General features: G+C 51.5%; 1 protein-coding gene across 1 annotated transcript; it reads left to right on the top strand.

The window, feature by feature from the left end:
• Positions 1–2,044: 2,044 nt before the first annotated feature.
• UBC (ubiquitin C) lies at positions 2,045–6,449 on the top strand. Its single transcript, XM_081287032.1, has 2 exons — positions 2,045–2,198; positions 3,409–6,449. Exon 2 carries the CDS (start codon positions 3,412–3,414, stop codon positions 6,379–6,381), a length of 2,970 nt encoding a protein of 989 aa, XP_081143158.1. The 5' UTR covers positions 2,045–2,198; positions 3,409–3,411; the 3' UTR covers positions 6,382–6,449.
• The last annotated feature ends 14,508 nt before the right edge of the window (positions 6,450–20,957 follow it).

Here is a 20,957-nt window from a genome sequence, read left to right as displayed (position 1 = left end):
AAGGCTTCCTACTAAACCTGGAAAATGATGTTTTATTTTTATTCTTCGTTTAAATTTTGCCAGTGACCCGTGAATTCATTCTCCTTAGAAAATTTCAGAGGTTAAAGTCATTTTGAACGATGCTCAGTTCTTGTATTTTCATAAAGACATCAGACACAGGTTACCATAGGAAAAAAGGAGTTTCCCCCAAGCATTCAGCAGAGTTGGGAAGGCACAGTCACAGTTTAGGGGGAAAGGACGTGAGAGAGAGAGCCGGCCAGGACTCAACCAGGCAAATGAAGGGACATGAAGACACCAAAATCAAACACACACACTCACACACACAGGAATAATTCATCACCCAGAGAAACTACCCACAAGAAATGTTTTTTTAAAAAAGTCCTTCAGGCAAAAGAAAAATAATATCCGGTGGATAATAGCACCAGAAATGAGAAGGTGAAGCTTAACACCCACGAATATATATTTATAATTATTTCAGTCTCTTTAAAAGATAAACCGTTTAAACAAACAAAAAATAGTAAAGTATTATCCCCAGCACTGCCACCCCCCCCCCCAAAAAAAAAAGAAGAAAAAAGAAGTAATGTGTGGTTTATTCGACATGTAACAAGTAAAATGCCTCCTGACAGTAATTGTGACAAAGCCAGGAAAACAGAAAGCCTGCTCGACTGTAAATGTAGTACACAGGAAGTGACACCTGCGTGTGTCTTATGTGTGAAGTGACATCATATTAACGATAGAGCATGATTTTTACTACAAAAGAAGAAAATATATGGCAGTTTTGGTTTGATTTACCCCATTTTAAGCAGAATGTTGAAATGACCTTCATTATTTAAGAATGTCATCTTTTCTTAAAGGCAGAACATCAGTTAGTATCTTTTTTTTTTTTTCTTGGCAGAAATTCAAACATTATCCTCCCCCTACATTTGTAGAAACAGGGACTATTTCCAGAAGAATCCAGAAGGAACAGTGGCTGGGGAAATGACACACAGGAGTCACAGTATAGGTTGTGGTAAAAATGAAACCACCTGGGCTCGCAATCCCTCTCCTCCTCTTTTATCAAAATAGAATGTTCCTGTGGAGTTACAGTTTGTATTTGACATATTAAAAATCCTCCCCAGAAATACGCACAGCTGAGACTCAATTCCTGTGTTTTAAAACCTTGCGCCTCACATTTCAGATAGCTGGAAGGATCTGAACGCTTCCCCTGGAGAAGAGTGGTCAGTGTCCAGCAGACAGGTCCAACCTGACTTGACCATCACACAACACCCTGGGTTCAACCATCACAGGGTCACTTACACATCCGTAAACATTTTTTTTTCATCTCAGTTTAATAGACTTAATTTCGGGGCCGGGGGGTGCAACGCGACAGTGGGACACCTGCAGTTGAAGTAAAAAATAAAAGGACATCTCAGGCTTAAGCCCCTTCTGAGTACATCAAGTGCAGACGGAGCTCAAATCCGCAGTCTCCTTGTCGGCAACCAAGGGCGACCCTCTCTTGTCCAGGGCCACCGAGAACAAACAGGAAGGCCCAGGAACAGCCCGGAGGCCGACCTCCGGCTCTCAGGTCCAGCTCACTTCCCTCCCTTCCAAGGGCAGCTGGACATGCTCCTTCCTGGGAGCTCTGGGGACGCCAGCTCGTCCTTGACCCAGGCCCTGCGCGGAGACTGCAGCGTCACGCGCCCTGTCACCATGCCACAGTGGGGGCTGGGCCCGCGGAGGGCGGCCAGGGCGAGGGGACGTGGCGGACCGGGCATAGAGCGGCTAAAACAGACAGGAGCCAAGGCCCGCGGGTCGCGGGGGCAGACGGCCCGCTCCGTTCCGCTCCGGCCCGGGCTCCAGGCCGGGCTTTCGCCCCACCCGCCCCTCCCCCGGCCAGGGCCGCCGCACCGCTGCGCCCGAGCTGATCCCTCCGCCTGGCCCTCACAACGGCCGCCCGCCCCCCGCCGCGTGCGACCCCCCGCGCCTCGGCCTCGGCCCGAGGACGTTCCAGGGACGGGGATCCGGTGGTTCCGGTTAGTCGTTTTCTTTCCGGAGGGCGGAAAGGGCGGAGGAAAGTAGTCCCTTCTCGGCGTTTCCGCGGAGGGATCTCCCCGGGCGGCGGACGCCACAGCCTATATAAGGCGTCGCCGGGCGGAGCGCAGTGAGTTCCGTTGAGGCCGTGAGTTCCGTTGCTGTTCTACTGTTTGCTGCCGCCGCTGGTGAGCTGACGCCGCGGCGCTCGGGGCTTACTGGCCGTGCGGCCGCGTGGGAGACGGGGCCGCGCTGCCCGCCTCGGGGCCGGCGGCTTGGGGCTTGGTGCTTGGCGCTTGGCGCCCCGCCGGGCCCGAGGGGACAAACGGCAAAATGGCTGCCGCTGCGAAACCTTAACCGGGAGGAGCCACGCTGCAGAGCGGGGCTGTGAGACTGGGGCTCGAGCCTGCGGACAGGGGGCGGAAGGGAAGCGCGGGAGGGCCCTGTCCGCGGTGGGAGGTGGGGGCAGATGGTCCTGCGGCGGGTTTGGAGAACACCCGGGCGGGCGTGAAGTGTTTCGGGGCTCGAGTGACGGGAGGGGCTGGTCTTCCGCCCGCTCCGGGGGGTGCTGACCGGGTGGGGTGCCGCGCCCCAGTCCTACTTCTGGGGCGCGCTGCGCACTGTCGCGGTCGGGTGACGTCACCCCGTCTGTCCGCTCATAATGCGGGGTGGGGCCGCCTGCCCATGTGGGTGTAGGCGGTGTTTCTCAGTCGCAGGACACAGGGCTCGGGCCGAGGTTAGACCCTGCTGGATTGACAGAACCCGGCATCCGGAGGGTGGGGTGAGACTTGAGGCCTCTGAGGTTAAATTGGTCAAGGTTTCCAGGCAGCCTTAGTGCTCCAAACCAAGGTTTTGGACTAATTTATCAGTAGTGCTGTCTGTATTTCTTGATGTTGCTAAGGCAAGTTTTTCATTTTTTTAAAAAAAAAAGTTTTTTGGTAATGGGAATTGAATCTGAAGATGCTCTCCCACCGAAATCCACCCCCAGGACTTCTCATTCTTTATTTTTTAGGGGACTACCTGGGATTGGACTCAGTGGCCCTCAACCTCTGAGCCCCAGCCCTATTTTGTATTTTATTTAGAGACGGGGTCTCACTGAGTTGCTTAGCACCTTGATTTTGCTGAGGCTGGCTTTGAAACTTGCAACTCTCCTGTCTCAGCCTCCCCAGCTGCTGGGATTTACATGTCATTCTTTATTTTGAGTCAGTTTCCCTAAATGGTTCAGGTTGGCCTACGACTTGCCCTCTTCCTCCCATAGCTTCCCAACTAACTGGGATTAAAGACTTGTGCCACAAGGCCCCTTTTAGTTATTTGGACAAGTATACAATGATACTAAACTTTCACCATTAGCACTGCTAAAATTCTTGGTTCTTTTTGTTGTTGCCCTTTTGTAACCAGACAATGCAGATCTTTGTGAAGACCCTGACGGGCAAGACCATCACCCTGGAGGTGGAGCCCAGTGACACCATTGAGAATGTCAAGGCGAAGATCCAAGACAAGGAGGGCATCCCCCCTGACCAGCAGAGGTTGATCTTTGCCGGCAAGCAGCTGGAAGATGGGCGCACCCTGTCCGACTACAACATCCAGAAGGAGTCCACCCTGCACCTGGTGCTGCGTCTCAGAGGTGGGATGCAGATCTTCGTGAAGACCCTGACCGGCAAGACCATCACCCTGGAGGTGGAGCCCAGTGACACCATTGAGAATGTCAAGGCGAAGATCCAAGACAAGGAGGGCATCCCCCCAGACCAGCAGAGGTTGATCTTTGCCGGCAAGCAGCTGGAAGATGGGCGCACCCTGTCCGACTACAACATCCAGAAGGAGTCCACCCTGCACCTGGTGCTGCGTCTCAGAGGTGGGATGCAGATCTTCGTGAAGACCCTGACCGGCAAGACCATCACCCTGGAGGTGGAGCCCAGTGACACCATTGAGAATGTCAAGGCGAAGATCCAAGACAAGGAGGGCATCCCCCCAGACCAGCAGAGGTTGATCTTTGCCGGCAAGCAGCTGGAAGATGGGCGCACCCTGTCCGACTACAACATCCAGAAGGAGTCCACCCTGCACCTGGTGCTGCGTCTCAGAGGTGGGATGCAGATCTTCGTGAAGACCCTGACCGGCAAGACCATCACCCTGGAGGTGGAGCCCAGTGACACCATTGAGAATGTCAAGGCGAAGATCCAAGACAAGGAGGGCATCCCCCCTGACCAGCAGAGGCTGATCTTTGCCGGCAAGCAGCTGGAAGATGGGCGCACCCTGTCCGACTACAACATCCAGAAGGAGTCCACCCTGCACCTGGTGCTGCGTCTCAGAGGTGGGATGCAGATCTTCGTGAAGACCCTGACCGGCAAGACCATCACCCTGGAGGTGGAGCCCAGTGACACCATTGAGAATGTCAAGGCGAAGATCCAAGACAAGGAGGGCATCCCCCCAGACCAGCAGAGGTTGATCTTTGCCGGCAAGCAGCTGGAAGATGGGCGCACCCTGTCCGACTACAACATCCAGAAGGAGTCCACCCTGCACCTGGTGCTGCGTCTCAGAGGTGGGATGCAGATCTTCGTGAAGACCCTGACGGGCAAGACCATCACCCTGGAGGTGGAGCCCAGTGACACCATTGAGAATGTCAAGGCGAAGATCCAAGACAAGGAGGGCATCCCCCCTGACCAGCAGAGGTTGATCTTTGCCGGCAAGCAGCTGGAAGATGGGCGCACCCTGTCCGACTACAACATCCAGAAGGAGTCCACCCTGCACCTGGTGCTGCGTCTCAGAGGTGGGATGCAGATCTTCGTGAAGACCCTGACCGGCAAGACCATCACCCTGGAGGTGGAGCCCAGTGACACCATTGAGAATGTCAAGGCGAAGATCCAAGACAAGGAGGGCATCCCCCCAGACCAGCAGAGGTTGATCTTTGCCGGCAAGCAGCTGGAAGATGGGCGCACCCTGTCCGACTACAACATCCAGAAGGAGTCCACCCTGCACCTGGTGCTGCGTCTCAGAGGTGGGATGCAGATCTTCGTGAAGACCCTGACCGGCAAGACCATCACCCTGGAGGTGGAGCCCAGTGACACCATTGAGAATGTCAAGGCGAAGATCCAAGACAAGGAGGGCATCCCCCCTGACCAGCAGAGGTTGATCTTTGCCGGCAAGCAGCTGGAAGATGGGCGCACCCTGTCCGACTACAACATCCAGAAGGAGTCCACCCTGCACCTGGTGCTGCGTCTCAGAGGTGGGATGCAGATCTTCGTGAAGACCCTGACCGGCAAGACCATCACCCTGGAGGTGGAGCCCAGTGACACCATTGAGAATGTCAAGGCGAAGATCCAAGACAAGGAGGGCATCCCCCCAGACCAGCAGAGGTTGATCTTTGCCGGCAAGCAGCTGGAAGATGGGCGCACCCTGTCCGACTACAACATCCAGAAGGAGTCCACCCTGCACCTGGTGCTGCGTCTCAGAGGTGGGATGCAGATCTTCGTGAAGACCCTGACCGGCAAGACCATCACCCTGGAGGTGGAGCCCAGTGACACCATTGAGAATGTCAAGGCGAAGATCCAAGACAAGGAGGGCATCCCCCCAGACCAGCAGAGGTTGATCTTTGCCGGCAAGCAGCTGGAAGATGGGCGCACCCTGTCCGACTACAACATCCAGAAGGAGTCCACCCTGCACCTGGTGCTGCGTCTCAGAGGTGGGATGCAGATCTTCGTGAAGACCCTGACCGGCAAGACCATCACCCTGGAGGTGGAGCCCAGTGACACCATTGAGAATGTCAAGGCGAAGATCCAAGACAAGGAGGGCATCCCCCCAGACCAGCAGAGGTTGATCTTTGCCGGCAAGCAGCTGGAAGATGGGCGCACCCTGTCCGACTACAACATCCAGAAGGAGTCCACCCTGCACCTGGTGCTGCGTCTCAGAGGTGGGATGCAGATCTTCGTGAAGACCCTGACCGGCAAGACCATCACCCTGGAGGTGGAGCCCAGTGACACCATTGAGAATGTCAAGGCGAAGATCCAAGACAAGGAGGGCATCCCCCCAGACCAGCAGAGGTTGATCTTTGCCGGCAAGCAGCTGGAAGATGGGCGCACCCTGTCCGACTACAACATCCAGAAGGAGTCCACCCTGCACCTGGTGCTGCGTCTCAGAGGTGGGATGCAGATCTTCGTGAAGACCCTGACCGGCAAGACCATCACCCTGGAGGTGGAGCCCAGTGACACCATTGAGAATGTCAAGGCGAAGATCCAAGACAAGGAGGGCATCCCCCCTGACCAGCAGAGGTTGATCTTTGCCGGCAAGCAGCTGGAAGATGGGCGCACCCTGTCCGACTACAACATCCAGAAGGAGTCCACCCTGCATTTGGTCCTGCGCTTGAGGGGAGGTGTCTAAGTTTCCCCCTTTCAAGCATTTGACAAGTTTCATTGCACTTTTCTTTCAATAAAGTTGTTGCATTCCAAGTCGTGTTTTTGTCTTTTTAGTTATAAGAATATTCAAATTGGAGTAGGGCTGGATCAGCAGGGTTCAGTTTAAAGATCTTTGAATTAGAGCTGGGTCTCAGTGGCAGCTCATTTGCCTGGCATGTGTGAGGCACTGGGTTCAATTTTCAACATCATGTATAATGTCTATCAACAGAACTAAAAATAAGTGGCTGGGGTGATGGTACAGCGCTTGCTTAGCACATGTGAGGCCCTGGGTTCGATCTGCAGCACCACATACAAATGAATAAATAGAAAATTTAAAAAAAAAACTTTAAATAGTGTTGGGTTGGCGCATCAATGTTTTTGTGGTTACCATGAAGTAAGAAGATGCCATTGCAAAGTGGTTTCAATATAGAACTGTAGGAAGGTAAAAATAAAAGCTGGCTTGTGCTTTTTAATTTTTTTTTCCCTTACAATTATCCTACACTCAGGAAAATTATAACAAAAATAGCAGAGGTACTGGTGGATTTTATATAAATATATAAATCAATACACCCTTGATCTTATGAGGCAGATACTTTTTAGAGGAGTACTGGGGGTTAGACCTAGGGGTGCTTAATCAGCCATAACTTAGCTTTAGAGACTTGAGTTGCTGAGGCCGTCTTTCAGCTCACAGTTCTGCCTCAGCTTCCCAAGCTGCTGGGAGTAGCATTGCAGGTGTATAGCACTGTGTCCAGCAGGCTGACACTACTATTTGATTTTACTGATGAGAAAATATGTACAAAGGGGCTGTGGTTGTAGCTAAGTGGTGCAGTGCTTGCCTGGCATAGGAGACGTTAGAGAAAAATGCTGTGGTTGTACCTCAATGGTAGAACACTTGCCTAGCATGTTTGAGGCACCGATTTCAATCCTCGGCACCACATAAAACTAAAGGTATCATGTCCATCTACAATTAAAAAACTTTTAAAAATGTATACAGTAGTTTAACATTAAAGGAGTGTCAGGGTTGGATACTGAACAGGTTTGTATTTACTCTTTGGGGTGGGTTGAGAAGAATGTTTCTTGTAGGAAAGGTATTTTAAAAGGTAAGATGGGAGGGGAAAGAATCTGCTTTAGCATAATAGCTGCATGAATCACTGGGCTGCATAGAAGTCAAGGAGATCAGGTTTATTTGAAAAGGTGGCAGGTAATATATTTTCCATCTACTTACCAAGTTTAAAATAGAGAATGATGCCAAGCATGGTGGCCCATGCTTGTAATCACAGCAATTTAGGAGGCTGGTAAGTTTGAGGCCAGCCTCAGAAATTTAGTAAAGTGCACATTAGAGCCTGTCTCCAAAAAAAAAAAAAAAAAAAAAAAAGTGTGGCTGGTGCTTAAAGTGCCTCTGGGTTCTATTCCTATTATCAGAATGGATGAAAATAGCTGGCTCTGTTGCTGTAATTTTCAAGATGAACTTGATTCCTCAGATTTTCTGTTGTGACAGCAGTTTGTTGAAGCAATTGGCCTCTGATCTGAATTTACACTAGTGCTTTGGAAGATGGGCGCACCCTGTCTGACTACAATGTCCAGGAGGAGTCGACCCTGCACCTGGTGCAGCCTCTCAGAGGTGGGATGCAGATCTTGGTGAAGACCCTGACTGGCAAGATGGTGACATTTGCTTAATCAGATGAATATTTTGTAATTAAATTACAAATTCTTGGGGCTGGGATATAGCTCAGTTGGTAGAGTTCTTGCTTCACATGCAGATGGGCTTGGGTTCAATCCCCAGCACCAAAAAAAAAAAAAACAAAAAAAAAAAAAAAAAACTGGGGCTGTAGCTCAGTGGCAGAACACTTGCCTAGCCTATGTGAGGCACTGGGTTCAATCCCTGCACCACATAAAAATAAAGGCATCTGTCTATAACTAAAAAAAAGTTGAAGGGAAGCTGGCTTAATTATTAGGCATTGCCATCACCCAGAGACCCATTTGAGAATCCAAGCATAATCTGACACTTTTTTTTTTTTTCGGATTGTGGGGGAGGGTGTAATACATAACCAACCTCTGATGCAGGGCAGCTTTGTGTTGTCCTTACCAATTTTAAAGAGGCTACGAGTGAATGTGTTCAGATGAAGCCTAGCTTTAGGGATGAGAGAAAACTGCTATCCTTTGAGAAATCCATTCATCTGAAGGCAAATCCACGTATTTGCTGAATGGCCATGACTCGCCCATACAAATGAGCACACAGGTCAAATGACCAACACCAGCCTCTGTAATTACAAGGAGCTGCTCTGCTAGTTCCTGTGCAGGTCTTCTCAGTGCTCACTGATGTGCTTGTATTTTTAACTGTAGGTAGACAGAGACCTTTATTTCATTCATTTGTATGTGGTGCTGAGGATCAAACCCAGGGCCTCACAGGGCTAGGCAAGGGCTGTACTACGGAGCCCCAGGCCCAGCCCTGTAGTGGTGTTTTGAAGGTGTCCATGTTGGGTGGCAGGCATGGAGGCTCTGAAGTCCGTTTCAATATGTGCTTTGTGAAAACGGCGTCAAGATCAGATCTGGAAATATGTGCAAGAGGTCAATGGCTAATGATGCTGTGTTGGAAACATGGGACTGGGTCATTAACACCTGGTGCCCTGGGGCTAACTGGAGTCCCTGTGCACTGCACAGATCCTGAAGAATTTTGGTTTTGAAGCATCCTTCTAAGTTGGGTGGGTGTTGTAGAGGGAGGATGCTCAAAAACTTACCAGAGGGGCTGGGGTTGTGACTCAATGCTTGAGTGCTTGCTTCACATGTGTGAGACACTGGATTCAATTCTCAGCACCGCATAAAAATAAGGCATTTGTTCATCTACAACTAAAAAACACACACACACACCACCACCACCACCAGAGAGCACTACTTGATTAAAGAGTATCTTGAAGTTCAATGAGAGGCTTGCTGACTACAAGTGCAGTTACTAGAAAGGTTTTAAAAGCAGTTATAGATACAAGCACATCAATAAAATCAGTGATGTGGATATAGATACAAGCACATCAAAAAAATATCGGCTGACACCCAAGAAAAAATTTAGGGAAATAATTTGTGCTCCAATGTATTTTTATACATTGGGTGTGTGTGTGTGGAGGTTTGGAAAGGCAAAGGTAATAGTAGTCCACTTAAATTCATAATCAGTTTTACAGAGATAATCAGTTTTTTGTTACTGGGAATTGAACTCAGGCATTCGACCACTGAGCCACATCCCCAGTCATATTTTCTGTATTTAGAGACAAAGTCTCACTGAGTGGCTTAGCGCCTCACTTTTTGCTGAGTCTGGCTTTGAACTCTCAATCCTCCTACCTCAGCCTCCTGAGCCACTGGGATTACAGGGGTGCGCCACCACACCCAGCCAGAGATAACCACTTTTAATACCATTTTGGTATTCTTTTTTACTTTTACAATTACTCTATGAGTTCATGTGTATGTGCACACACCACACACAAATTGGGCCATTCTCAGTGTTTCTTAGCTTTGTATTTTGACTAAGTAACATGGACAAGTCAGCCTGTGTAGATCTTATTCTTTTTAATACTCTTGCTAGTGTTCAGTTGTATGGATGCTCTATGATTTATTTAGCCTGTCTGCCAGCACGTTTCCTCCCTTAAGATTATATATGTTGCAGAGTACATCTTTTGTATACTAATGTTTCTGTAGGCTAGGTTACTAGAACGGCTAGGTTGAAGGAATACTGCTATTTCATATGTGCTGTATATACGTTTAATTTTGATTTCCTATAATGTCAAATTTCAAAGCTGGGAATGGGGGTGCACTCCTGTAACTCCAGATATTTGGGAGACTGAGGTAAGAGGATCACAAGTTCAAGGCCAGCATAGGCAATTTAGCAAGACCCTGTCTCAAATTATAAAATGAAATTGTAGCTCAGTGGTAGAGTACTTGCCCAGCATGTACCAGGCCCTGGGTTTTGATATCTCTCTCTCTCTCTCTCTCTCTCTCTCTCTCTCTCTCTCTCTCACTCTCTCTCACTCTCACACACACACACACACACACACACACACACACACACACACAATTTTAAAAAAGGGAATTTGACAGTGGGAAAACCTGCTTTTATGACATCGTATTAAAAACATAGTTCACAATTTTAAAAGTGGATCACGGTGTAGCTCCGTGGCAGAGCTCATGTTTATGGTGCATTTAGGGATCAAACCAGAGCTCTGTGCATATGTTCTTACACTGAGCTACATACCCAGCCCATATTTTCTTGTACTGTGAATTGAACCCAGGATCACTTTACCTACCCCTGAATTACATTCACAGCCCTTTTTTATTTTATTTTTTGAGACAGGATCTCAGAGTTGCTGATGCTAGCCTCAAACTTGAGATCCTCCTGCCTCAGCCTCCCAAATTGATGGGATTATAGATGTGTGTCACTGGGCCAGGTCTCTCTCTTTTTTTTTCTCTTTTTAATTTTTTGGGGATAAGGTGGTACTTTCATGTGTTTCAAATATTCAAAAAGTTTAGTACAGTGTGTAATGAAAAACTTTCAGCTAGTGCGGGTGTGAGGCAAGTTTGAAAGCTGACTGACCCAAGGTGATGTTCTGAGTGGGACAGCTTCCCATCTTCCTTTCCCCACCTGACCTCTGTGGTTTGGCAGAGTTCTAAAATCTGCTCATTTGTATACAGGGAAAGGCTTCCTGCAGTTTCCTCAAGGGTCATACAACTGCTAGGGAGGAGAGGGTCCCCAGTTCAGCAAGGACAGGCATGCCAGGAACCAGGACAGTGTGCGTTGATGAGGGACGGATGCTTCTGTCCTCAGGTCCTGTCTAGCGAGAGGACAGAGATGATGGACTTGCACAGTCTCACTGGATGATCCTTAGGTCTTAAAGCTTCCCAAAGTTTGGTTTCATATTTCAATACTATGCCAGAATCCACTCCCAGGAGTGTTATTTCATGGGCCGAAAGTTGGCAAACTCCTCACTGAGTCATGACTACTCTGGCCTTGTGCCCGCGTGTCCTTCAGGTATGCTTGCTTAAAAGTCTGGGACAGGGCTGGTGCTGGGGCTCAGTGGCAGAGCGCTTGCCTAGCATGTGTGAGGCACTGGGTTCGATTCTCAGCACCGCATATAAATAAATAGAGATCCACTGATAACTAAAAAGTGTATTTAAAAAGCAACAACAATGGGCTGGAGATGTGGCTCAAGCGGTAGCGCGCTTGCCTCGCATGTTTGCGGCCCGGGTTTGATCCTCAACACCACATACAAACAAAGATGTTGTGTCCGCCGAAAACTAAAAAATAAATATTAAAATTCTCTCTCAAAAAAAAAAAAAAAAAAAAAAAAAGCAACAGCAAAAAAACCTGCTGGGACATCTCACTTTGCAGTGCTCATTTGTACCGGAAGAGGGAGCGACGGGGCCAGGCATTTGCTTAGTAAGGAGGCCTGCAGCACCCCCGAGTGGTGGTGGTTGGCCGAGCAGTGTTTTTATTTTTACCTTTTTATTCTTTTTCAGAGGCTTCTGCTTATTTGTGAGTAAAAGTTAATTTACTGTCCCCCAAAAAACATTGCTTTATTCTTTTTCTGCCTAGAATGAGCTACTCTTCAATCCCTGAATCCTGCTTCGACTCCAACTGGAACTGCTCCGTGGCACCCACTGCAGCCAGGCATGGTGGCACACACCTGGAACACCAGGAACTCGGGAGGCTGAGGCGGGAGGATGGCAAGTTTAAGGTCAGCTTCAGCAGCCTAGTGAGACCCTGTCTCAAAATAAAAAATAAGGGCTGAGAATGTAGCTCGTGGCAGAGCACCCTGGGTTCAGTCCCTGGCACTATAAACATATCCATGCAGCTGAAGCTTCATGAAGACCCCCATTTCCTGCTGAATTGCAGTGGGTACCTCCCCTCCGGGGGCCACCCCTTCCCTCATCTGCTGGCCATACACTTTCTCCTTCTAATTTGGTCCCTGCATTTCTCACCTCCTCCCCTCACCAAGCTGTTTCCTCTACCTAAAATGCCACCACTCCCACCTCAACAGATCAGATCCCATCCACCGTCTAATCCTAATTCAAATACTCCACAAAAACCTTCCTCAACTGACCCAGTTGGAAGCTGTCTTCCCTTAACTGTCCTCCATCTTTCTGTTTTGTTCTTGGATGTATAGTTTGTCCCCAAAGCTTCACTTTGTGCCTTTATTTATTTAGTGCTGGGGACTGAACCCAGGACCTTGTGTATGCAAGGCAAGCACGCTACCAACTGAGTTATATCCCCAGCCCTCTGGGGATATATATATATATGTGTGTGTGTATATATATATATATATCAGTTACACGTGATAGTACAGTGATCTTGACATATCATACGGGGCTATATTTATTAAAAGCCAATGTTATACATGGACCTGAGGCTCTGGGGGGCATGGCAAAGGCTTGAGGTCCTGCTCACAGCCAGGTGGGCAGGAAGAGCACTCGGAAGGAGATGGCCTGAGGCAGGCCTGTGAGGGAAATAGAGGCAGTGGTGCAGGTGGGCAGTGGAGCTTGGGGTCCAGAGCTGAGTGGGGGACCTAGGCGACAGGCGGGTGCCACCAGCCGGCCCGTGTTGGAAACTCTCCCAGGACCTGCAGGGACCCAGGAGACCCTTCTTCGAGTGTGGCGCTCCTCCGTGAGTGACCCACTTTAACCAAGCTCTTTCCAGGGACTTGCTCTGTGCAGAGGGGGCCTCAGCTGCACAACTCCGTCTCATCAGCGAGACGTTTGGACCTCAGTTTTAGCAGATATGATCATTCCTTAATGGGAGCCCAGCTGAGCCCTCGTGCACTTCCAATAACAGGAGACTCAGCCGTTGCTTTTTTTTTTAACAAAATATTTTTTTAACAGATTTTTTTTAAAGAGAGAGAGAAGTTTTTAATATTTATTTTTTAGTTTTCGGCAGACACAACATCTTTGTTTGTATGTGGTGCTGAGGATCGAACCCGGGCTGCACGCATGCCAGGTGAGCGCGCTACCACTTGAGCCACATCCCCAGCCCCTCAGCCATTGCTTTAGCCTTGGGTGTGGGGGGCATCTGGCCTGCACGCTCATGGCCAGGGCACCACAGCCAGCAATGTCCAGAGCAGGGAAAGGTGACCACTCTCTTGCGACTCTTATAAGGAGTAAGACACCCTGGGTTCCACGGCCTCCTTCACTGAGACGATGGGATCTGTTACCTGAAGTTTTTCTTATTTTTCTCTTTCTCTTGTGTTTGGAACACACATTTCCATAGGAAACGAAGATGAGTACACATCTGTCTCTTCCTCACAGATGGTCACAGCCAATCAGGACCTTGGGTAAACTGTCCAGTGAATCTTACATCTAGACACCTGCAGAAAGCCCCGGACCCGGGGTGAGGGCGCAGCGGTCAGGATGGGCATGTCAGCAAGAGCCAGACCCCGTGGGCCGGGAGGGCAGGAGGGTGTAGCGTGGTGGTCTGCGAGGCGTTCCCTTTAAAGTGTGGGTGACGATGGCCTGTTTTACATTGATCCCCTCAGAAGTCCCCGTCCAGTTCCCTCCTGGTGTTTTGGGGGGTTTCTAAAGATCCTGACACTTTCCATGAATCTGCATTAGAGTCCCTTGTCCCTCTGCCAGCTGTATCATGTGGCCAGGGGACTGAGCCTGCGGACTCCTAGCGTCCTGTAAGGGCCTCGGGCTCTTGTACCTGGGCACTTCAGGGTCTAGCGCTTTCCTTAGTGTGCACTAACCTCTTTACTTAGTGCGTGGAAGTTGCTTTTGTTTGGTTTTTAGCCAAACATGGGGCTACAAAAGGGGGTTGCAGCGTGGAGAGACCATAGCCATTGGCTGCAGGCGTAGTAGTGCAGGGTCACGGTCCTCCCTGGGGACTCTGATAGGCCATCCCCTCCTGGCCCTGTGGAGGTACTTTTCTCCAGGTCCCCCAGAGTGAGTCAGGCCCCGTTCCCATCTCCAGGGCTCACTGTAGGAGAGGAGGCCCCAGGGACTCGGAGGTCGAGGAGGAGATGCAGGTTCCAGCAGCCTGAGAAGCTCAGCACCTGGGGTGCAACTCAGAGGTGGAGCACCTGGACTCCGTCCCCAGAACCACACGCCGCACTCACAAGTGAACACACCTAGATGGTGTCTCAAGACCTGTGGTGCTGCGGCTGCCCACAGTGGAAGGGCGGTCCTGACTGTCAGACATCCTCCCAGGGTGGGCTCTGGCTTTCCCACTGGGTCAGTGTTGTCTCTGCCGACGTGACGTACTGGGGAGAGACGGGAAGTGGGACAGTCCCTGCGTCTCTGTGCCCAGGCTTCACACAAGGCTTGTCCTTAAACCTGTGCCAGGACAGGCTGTGGCCATGACTGCCCGTGGCCAGCCCAGATCTTCCCTGGGGGTGGGTGGGATCGCCATCCCTGAGCCACGTGGACCTGGGAATTCTAAACAAACAGAGCTTCTGTCAGAAAGGACAGGTGGCACGGTGGCTGAGCAGGTGGCCAGTCACACCTCCCTGGAGTGAGCTTTGCATCACTGTGATGAAATGCCAGTCACCAGTAGCTCACAGGGTGGAGAGGGTTGTGTTGGCCCATGGATGTGGAGATTCAGGTCCAATATCGGGCCACCCTGTGTTTCGGCCTCTGGTAAGGTGGCGTATCCTGGCGGGAGCCTGCGTTGGAGCAGCGCTTACACCTCGAGCCAAGAAGCAGGAGAGACAGACCCCGGGGCACAGGCTCCTTTGGGGACCTGTCCCAGCGACCTGAGGACCTCCCCTGGGGCCCACAGCGCCTGGGGCCAAGTTCCCACCTGGGAGCTCTGGGGCAACTCTAAGCATCTGCCGTGTTAGCCAGTGCTGTGTGACAGATGGCCCAGACTGAGCGACGAAGTCACACAGTCAGCAGTTGGGAGTGGGAGAGTGGCTGGCTGGTGGCTCCTGGCTGCAGCTGCCTCTGTGGCCTGACCAGGGCTGGAGGCCGGCTGCAGGGCGGCTCCCCATGGCGGACAGGACAGAGCTGACCAGTGGTCCTTCCTGAGAGGCTGTCTGGCCACACCAGCGGCAGCCACTGCAGGCAAGCACAAGGCGAAGGCACCAGGTCCTATCTTATTGTTTCTCTTGGATGGTGCTGGGGGTGGAGCCCAAGGTCTGGGGTGCTGAGTGCACACCCCACCACAGAGCTGCGGCTGGCCGGGCACAGTGTCCTAAGGTCTGGCCATGCATGCGCTTCCTCGTAAAAGTAGTTGTTTCAGTTCAGACCAAAAAGGCGCTTGGGATTCACGTCGGCAGGACGGTGACAGACTTCAGAAGTGACTCGTACTGGATGAGCACACTGGACCCGCCCCCAGCCTCCCCTGCAAGCCAAAGTATTTTGTCTTACTTATCCCTAGACGTCCGGGTCTGTCCCAGAACTCACCCATCCAGCTCGACCATGAACAAGCAATGGAGAAGTGGCTACGCATGCCACTCAGAGGCCATGCCCCAGGACGAGGCCAAGCAGGCCAGCTTTCCAGGAGTCTAGAGCCCCTCCTAGCAAAAGGAGAGGGGCTCCTTTTGGGCGGCTCTTGGGCCTCATCCAGCTGCCGCTGGGACCTGCAGGGTGCTGTCACGGACCCAAACCTGTCCCACAGTCCTGGAGACTCAAGGGGGCTCCTGACGTCCTGACTCAGACACCAAGTTCTGGGACATACAGAAATCAAGATTGACTCATCATCCGGGCGCAGCTACTCAGGAGGCTGGGGCAGGAGGATCACAAGTTCAAGGCCCGCCTGGGCAACTTAGGGAGACCCCCGTCTCAAAATAAGAAGTAAAAAGATCTGGGGGTGTTTCTCAGTGGCAGAGCAGCCCTGGGTTCGGCCCCCCATGTTGAGGAAATAATGAGCTCACTGAGGATGCGGTTTTTCAGTATGAGGGATCAAATGTGGCCTTTCCACCACAGCAAGAAGCCACCCCTGAGCACAACCTGGGAATAGTAAGTACCTTATTTTTAAGGAGGCCGGTCTCGCCAAGGCTCAGAGACCCTCCTGCCTCTGCCTCCCCAGTAGCTGGGAAGCAGCTGCATGGATGCGTCATTAGCCATGTGATTAAGTGGAGGAAGGGGCCGATGACAATGTGGAGTTGCCTTTACTTAAATAGGACCCCCCCCTTGGGGTAGGGGTCCTTCTGCTGCTCAGCAAGAGGACAGAAGTGGAGCTATATGTGGGCACACGGAGACCCTCGGCTGCAGCTGAGCTGGACACAGCCCAGCAGGAGGTCTGAGGGCACGGTGGCCTTGTGCCCATTGGAAAGGCAGAGGTCTTGAAGCTGAGGGTGCATGGGTGGCCCCCCCAGGCGGAAGATGGCGGGGGGCCGATGAAGGGAACCGAGTTGGGGTTGGCCGGTTAAGCAGTCCCGCGGGGCCTGGGGCGGCTGCAGACCATGGACGTGGGTGGGTGGTTTGTTTACATTTTAAACTAGATGGAGGAAAATATTCCCAACGTTTTACCATAAAAATATGATGGGGAAATGGGAGGAGGAGGACGGGAGGGGAAGCCAGAGCAAGGAAAAGAGAAGTAAATAAACCAGCCGGGGCCCACTCTGGGGTGGACTGGGTGCAGAGGGGACAGCAGATAACGTGATGGAATTCGTCCCATAGGCTGTGCTTCTCCATGCCTGTGGGCTTGCTCTCTGGTCACTGATGGAGATGGGTGGAGGGGAGCAGGTGACCAGGTGACTGGACAAATGCAGGGGAGGCCAATGGCTGCCCTGGGTCACTTCACCTGGGGCCTTGAACACTCTTGAGACAGGGGTCCGAGGGGAGACTGACAGGGTGACGTGTTACAGCTTTCCCCCTGGGTTTTTGGTCTGCACATCACCTGCTGCGCCTGGGGAGACGCCTTGGTCATCCCACGCAGTGGACGGGCGAGCGTGCCCAGCGAGGGTCAGCTCTGAGCCACAGGCCCTGGGCAGGCCACGTCTTCCCCAGCTCCCCGTGTCCCTGGAAGACGGTGCAGAAGGCAGACCCTGGCTCTCCCTGGCTACTGAATTGGGTCTCTGGGCTGGGCATTTGCTTTTCCCCCAACCCCGTGTGTTCTCCTGCACGTCACTGGAGAATCACAGACCTAGGGACATGTTGAGCTTTGCCGGGCACATGGTGCAGACCTGAAATCCCAGCAGTTTTGGAGGCTGAAACAGGAGGATCACAAGTGGAAGGACAGCCTCAGCAACTTAGTGAGGCCCTGTCCCAAAATAATAAACAATTAGGGCTGGGGATGTGGCTCAGTAGTGCAGCATCCCAGGGTTCAATCCCCAATATCAAAAAAATAAAGATGTGTTGAGCTTTCAACATGACAGTGCAGTGAGGGTGTTCTTAGCCCCCACAATCCACAGGCATCTGCCCTTGTGCCCAGGATCTGCTTTCTTCCTCCTTTGCTACTAGAAGCCAAAGGTGGGTTCAGGGTGTTACAGCCCCAGCTTCGTAAGGGAGCACCACTGGTCTAGCTGGCCTCCGTGGTTCTCAGGCAGGGAGTATCATGCCTTCCAAGGGACTTTCAAACTGCCTAGACATATTTTCCATTGTCTCAAATAAGGGCTACTGGCACACAAAGGGTAGGGGCAGGAGATGCTGTTGACCTCTGACAGCAGTGCCCGGGGCACCAGCCACATGCTATGGGCAGAGTACGAGCAACCTTAATCTAAGCCAATCCTCGAAACCCCCGTCCCTGCTTTGCAGTCTAATCTGCAGCTCTGGGAAGCTGCTTGACCCCTTTCTGACCAATGAGACCTAGGGACCCATGCAACTCGAGAGCAAGTCAGTGAAAGCATTTATTTTCTCCATAAAAGAAACGGATGAGGTCAATCCCACTTCTTCCTGCTTTGAATACCGATGTGATTTCTTGAGTTGTGGCAACTATCTTGCAACCATAAGGGGAAGAAAAAGAGAATCACAACAAGATAGGCCCAGACATCAGTGTCCTTAGTGGCTTTCTTCTAGAATTGCTGTGAGAAAACCACCACCTTTTTGTTTCAGACATCTATGATTTGATTTTTCTGTTTCCTGTAGCCGAAAGCACTCCTAAGCCACATGCTACTGCTTAGTCTGATTCTAGTCTGTGGGCCAGTGGGGAGATTTCGGTTCTCTCAAATCTGGCTGCCCGTCAGATGCTTCTCTTTGCAGAGCAAAAGTTAGGTGTTTTCCCAGAAGCCACCCAAAGAGACAAATGGCTTAAACCAGGAAATAAGTTAATCTGCGTCACTGCCCAATTACACAAGACAGAAACAACTTTGTGGTGTGAATGGGGCTTGGCACAAATCACTTATTTATAATTCATTCGAAAACATCACACATCACTCCTTGGAGGCCTTTATTCATAAACCCTGACATTTTGCTGGAGATAGTGATTCAAGCCCATAACCACGGAGACGGGAGGCTCACAGGTTAGAGGCCAGCCTGGGCTACTCAGCCAGACCCTGGCTCAAAATAAAATATAGGAAGATGGGGAGTGGCTCAGAGACACGTACGTGTGCGTATCAATTACAACAGAGAACCAGGAGGCCCCTCTCCACCGCTGCCAGGCTTCCGCATCCCTATGGATTCTCTAGGCACCTGGGAGGCCTCCGTGGTGTCCCACCTTCCTTCTGGACAGAGGCAACGCGTCCGACTTCACTGTCCTGCATCAGGATGTGGTTTCGGGGCTGTGAACGTAGCTCAGTGGCAAACACTGTTCAATGAGCACCTATATGGCTTGACCCCCAGCACAGGAGGAGGAGGAGGAGTAAGAGGAAGAGGAGGAGTAGGAGGAGGAAGAGGAGGAGGAAGAGGAGGAGGAGGAGGAAGAAAGAAAGGAATATAGTTTGAAAAAAACCTAGTTGGAGACTATTTGTTATGGCTCCTTACAGATCGGTGTCATCTTTGTTTCCACCTGTGATGTGCCTGTTGTGTGGATGGCACTGCAGACGACCTCATCACACACGTCTACTAAAATCAGACCAAAGCCAGGTGTGGCCGCACGTGCCCATTGTCCCAGCTACTGGGGAGGCTGAGCGGGGAGGATGTTGAGCCTCGGAGTCGGAGACTGGCCTGGGCAACACAGCAAAGGCCCTTCTCAAACCAAAGTCAAGGTCCGGGCTGGGGCTCAGCAGCAGAGCGCTCGCCTCGCCCGTGCAAGACCCCGGGTTGGATCCTCGGCACCACGTAAAAATACATAAACAAAATAAAGGTGTTGTGTCCACTACAACTAAAAAATAAATATTTAAAAAACAAAAGTCACAATAGCTCCTGCGGTTTGCTGGCCACATGGTAAGTGCTGGATAGAGCTGGTGGCGGGGGCTCCTCTCTGGTCTGTGCAGGCACCGGCCATTTCCATGGTGGTGGGAGGTTCTGTGGACAGCACTGGTAGACAGACGCACCTTAGTCAAGTGACCCTCACAGCTGGATATTCAGGCCACTTCTGATATTTTGCTGCTCAAATCAGTGCAATATGCTTTTTTTTTTTTCTTGGTGCTGGGGACTGAGCCCGAGCCTCCTGGGCGGGCCTCCTCGCCTGATCCCCACCACAGCCCCGTGGACTCCTCTCCAGGTGGAACTTTTTGTTGTTGTAGTTTTTTTCTCTCTCTTGCCCAGGTGACCTTGAACCCTGGGCTCCAGTGATTCTCTGCAAATGCAGTTGGGACAGGTACGCGCCTGGCCTTCAAGATAAACTTCTTGAAAGTGAACCCGCAGCAGGGGTCAAAGGCCAGAGGCATTTAAATTCAGTTAGCCTTTGCCAAATTCTCTCCGCAAGAGGCCGGAGCGTCCCCCTCTACCAGCAGTCGTGGCCGATGCCCGTGTCCCCACGCCCTGGCCCACACGGGAGCGCCTCAGACTTCGGCCTTCCTTATCTCCAAGCCGGATAATGGGATCTCATGATAGTGGACACTGGAAGTTATCTTAAGTGGCCTCTAATGCACAAGGCTACCAGAAACACTCTAATTATGCCACTTGGCAAAGTCACCTCCACCTGAGAAGCAGGGACTTTGCCCTGCAGAAGGGCGTCTGGTGTTGACAGCGATTGCCTCATGGGCCACTGGGTGGGACTGCGTCTCACTAATTATTAGCTATGCTGGATGCAGACAGACGACAGGAGGACTGGACCTGGAGCCCCCCAAACTGGCTCCCACTTTAAAAAACGTCAGGACATTTCTCCAGGTAACTCGGTTACACAGTGGGCGTCCAGCTTGTCCCCTCAACGGAATAGGAAGAGGCTCTTTTCTTGCCCTTATTTGTGTGGCTGTGATCTGAGGTGTCCAGGTTCATGCTGCAGGGACAGCTCCTCACAGGTGCCATCACCACATCACATCTGCACTGGTCCCTGAGCCAAGGGTGCACATGACACGCTGTCCCTCCTTGGCCTGTCATTCAGGGAATCTCACTTGACCTTGGAAGGGCTGCCACCGGCCACAGCAGGGACAGACCTCGGGGACAGCGAGCCAGGCAGAACGCGGCGTCATCATGGGGGGTAGGGGGTGCCACAGGAGTCACAGAGGGTCCCAGGAGCAGCGCAGGGTGGTGGCCAGCTGGGAGGAGGATGGAAGCTAGTGTTGGGTGGGCAGAGTTTGACTTTGAGAAGAACCGTGTGCAGGTGCT

Source organism: Spermophilus citellus (genome assembly GCF_964194105.1).
Source record: "Spermophilus citellus genome assembly, chromosome: 3".
NCBI classification, from domain to species: Eukaryota; Metazoa; Chordata; class Mammalia; order Rodentia; family Sciuridae; genus Spermophilus; species Spermophilus citellus.
Note: the sequence above shows the minus strand (reverse complement) of the source record. Positions and strands in the feature narration are given on the sequence as shown.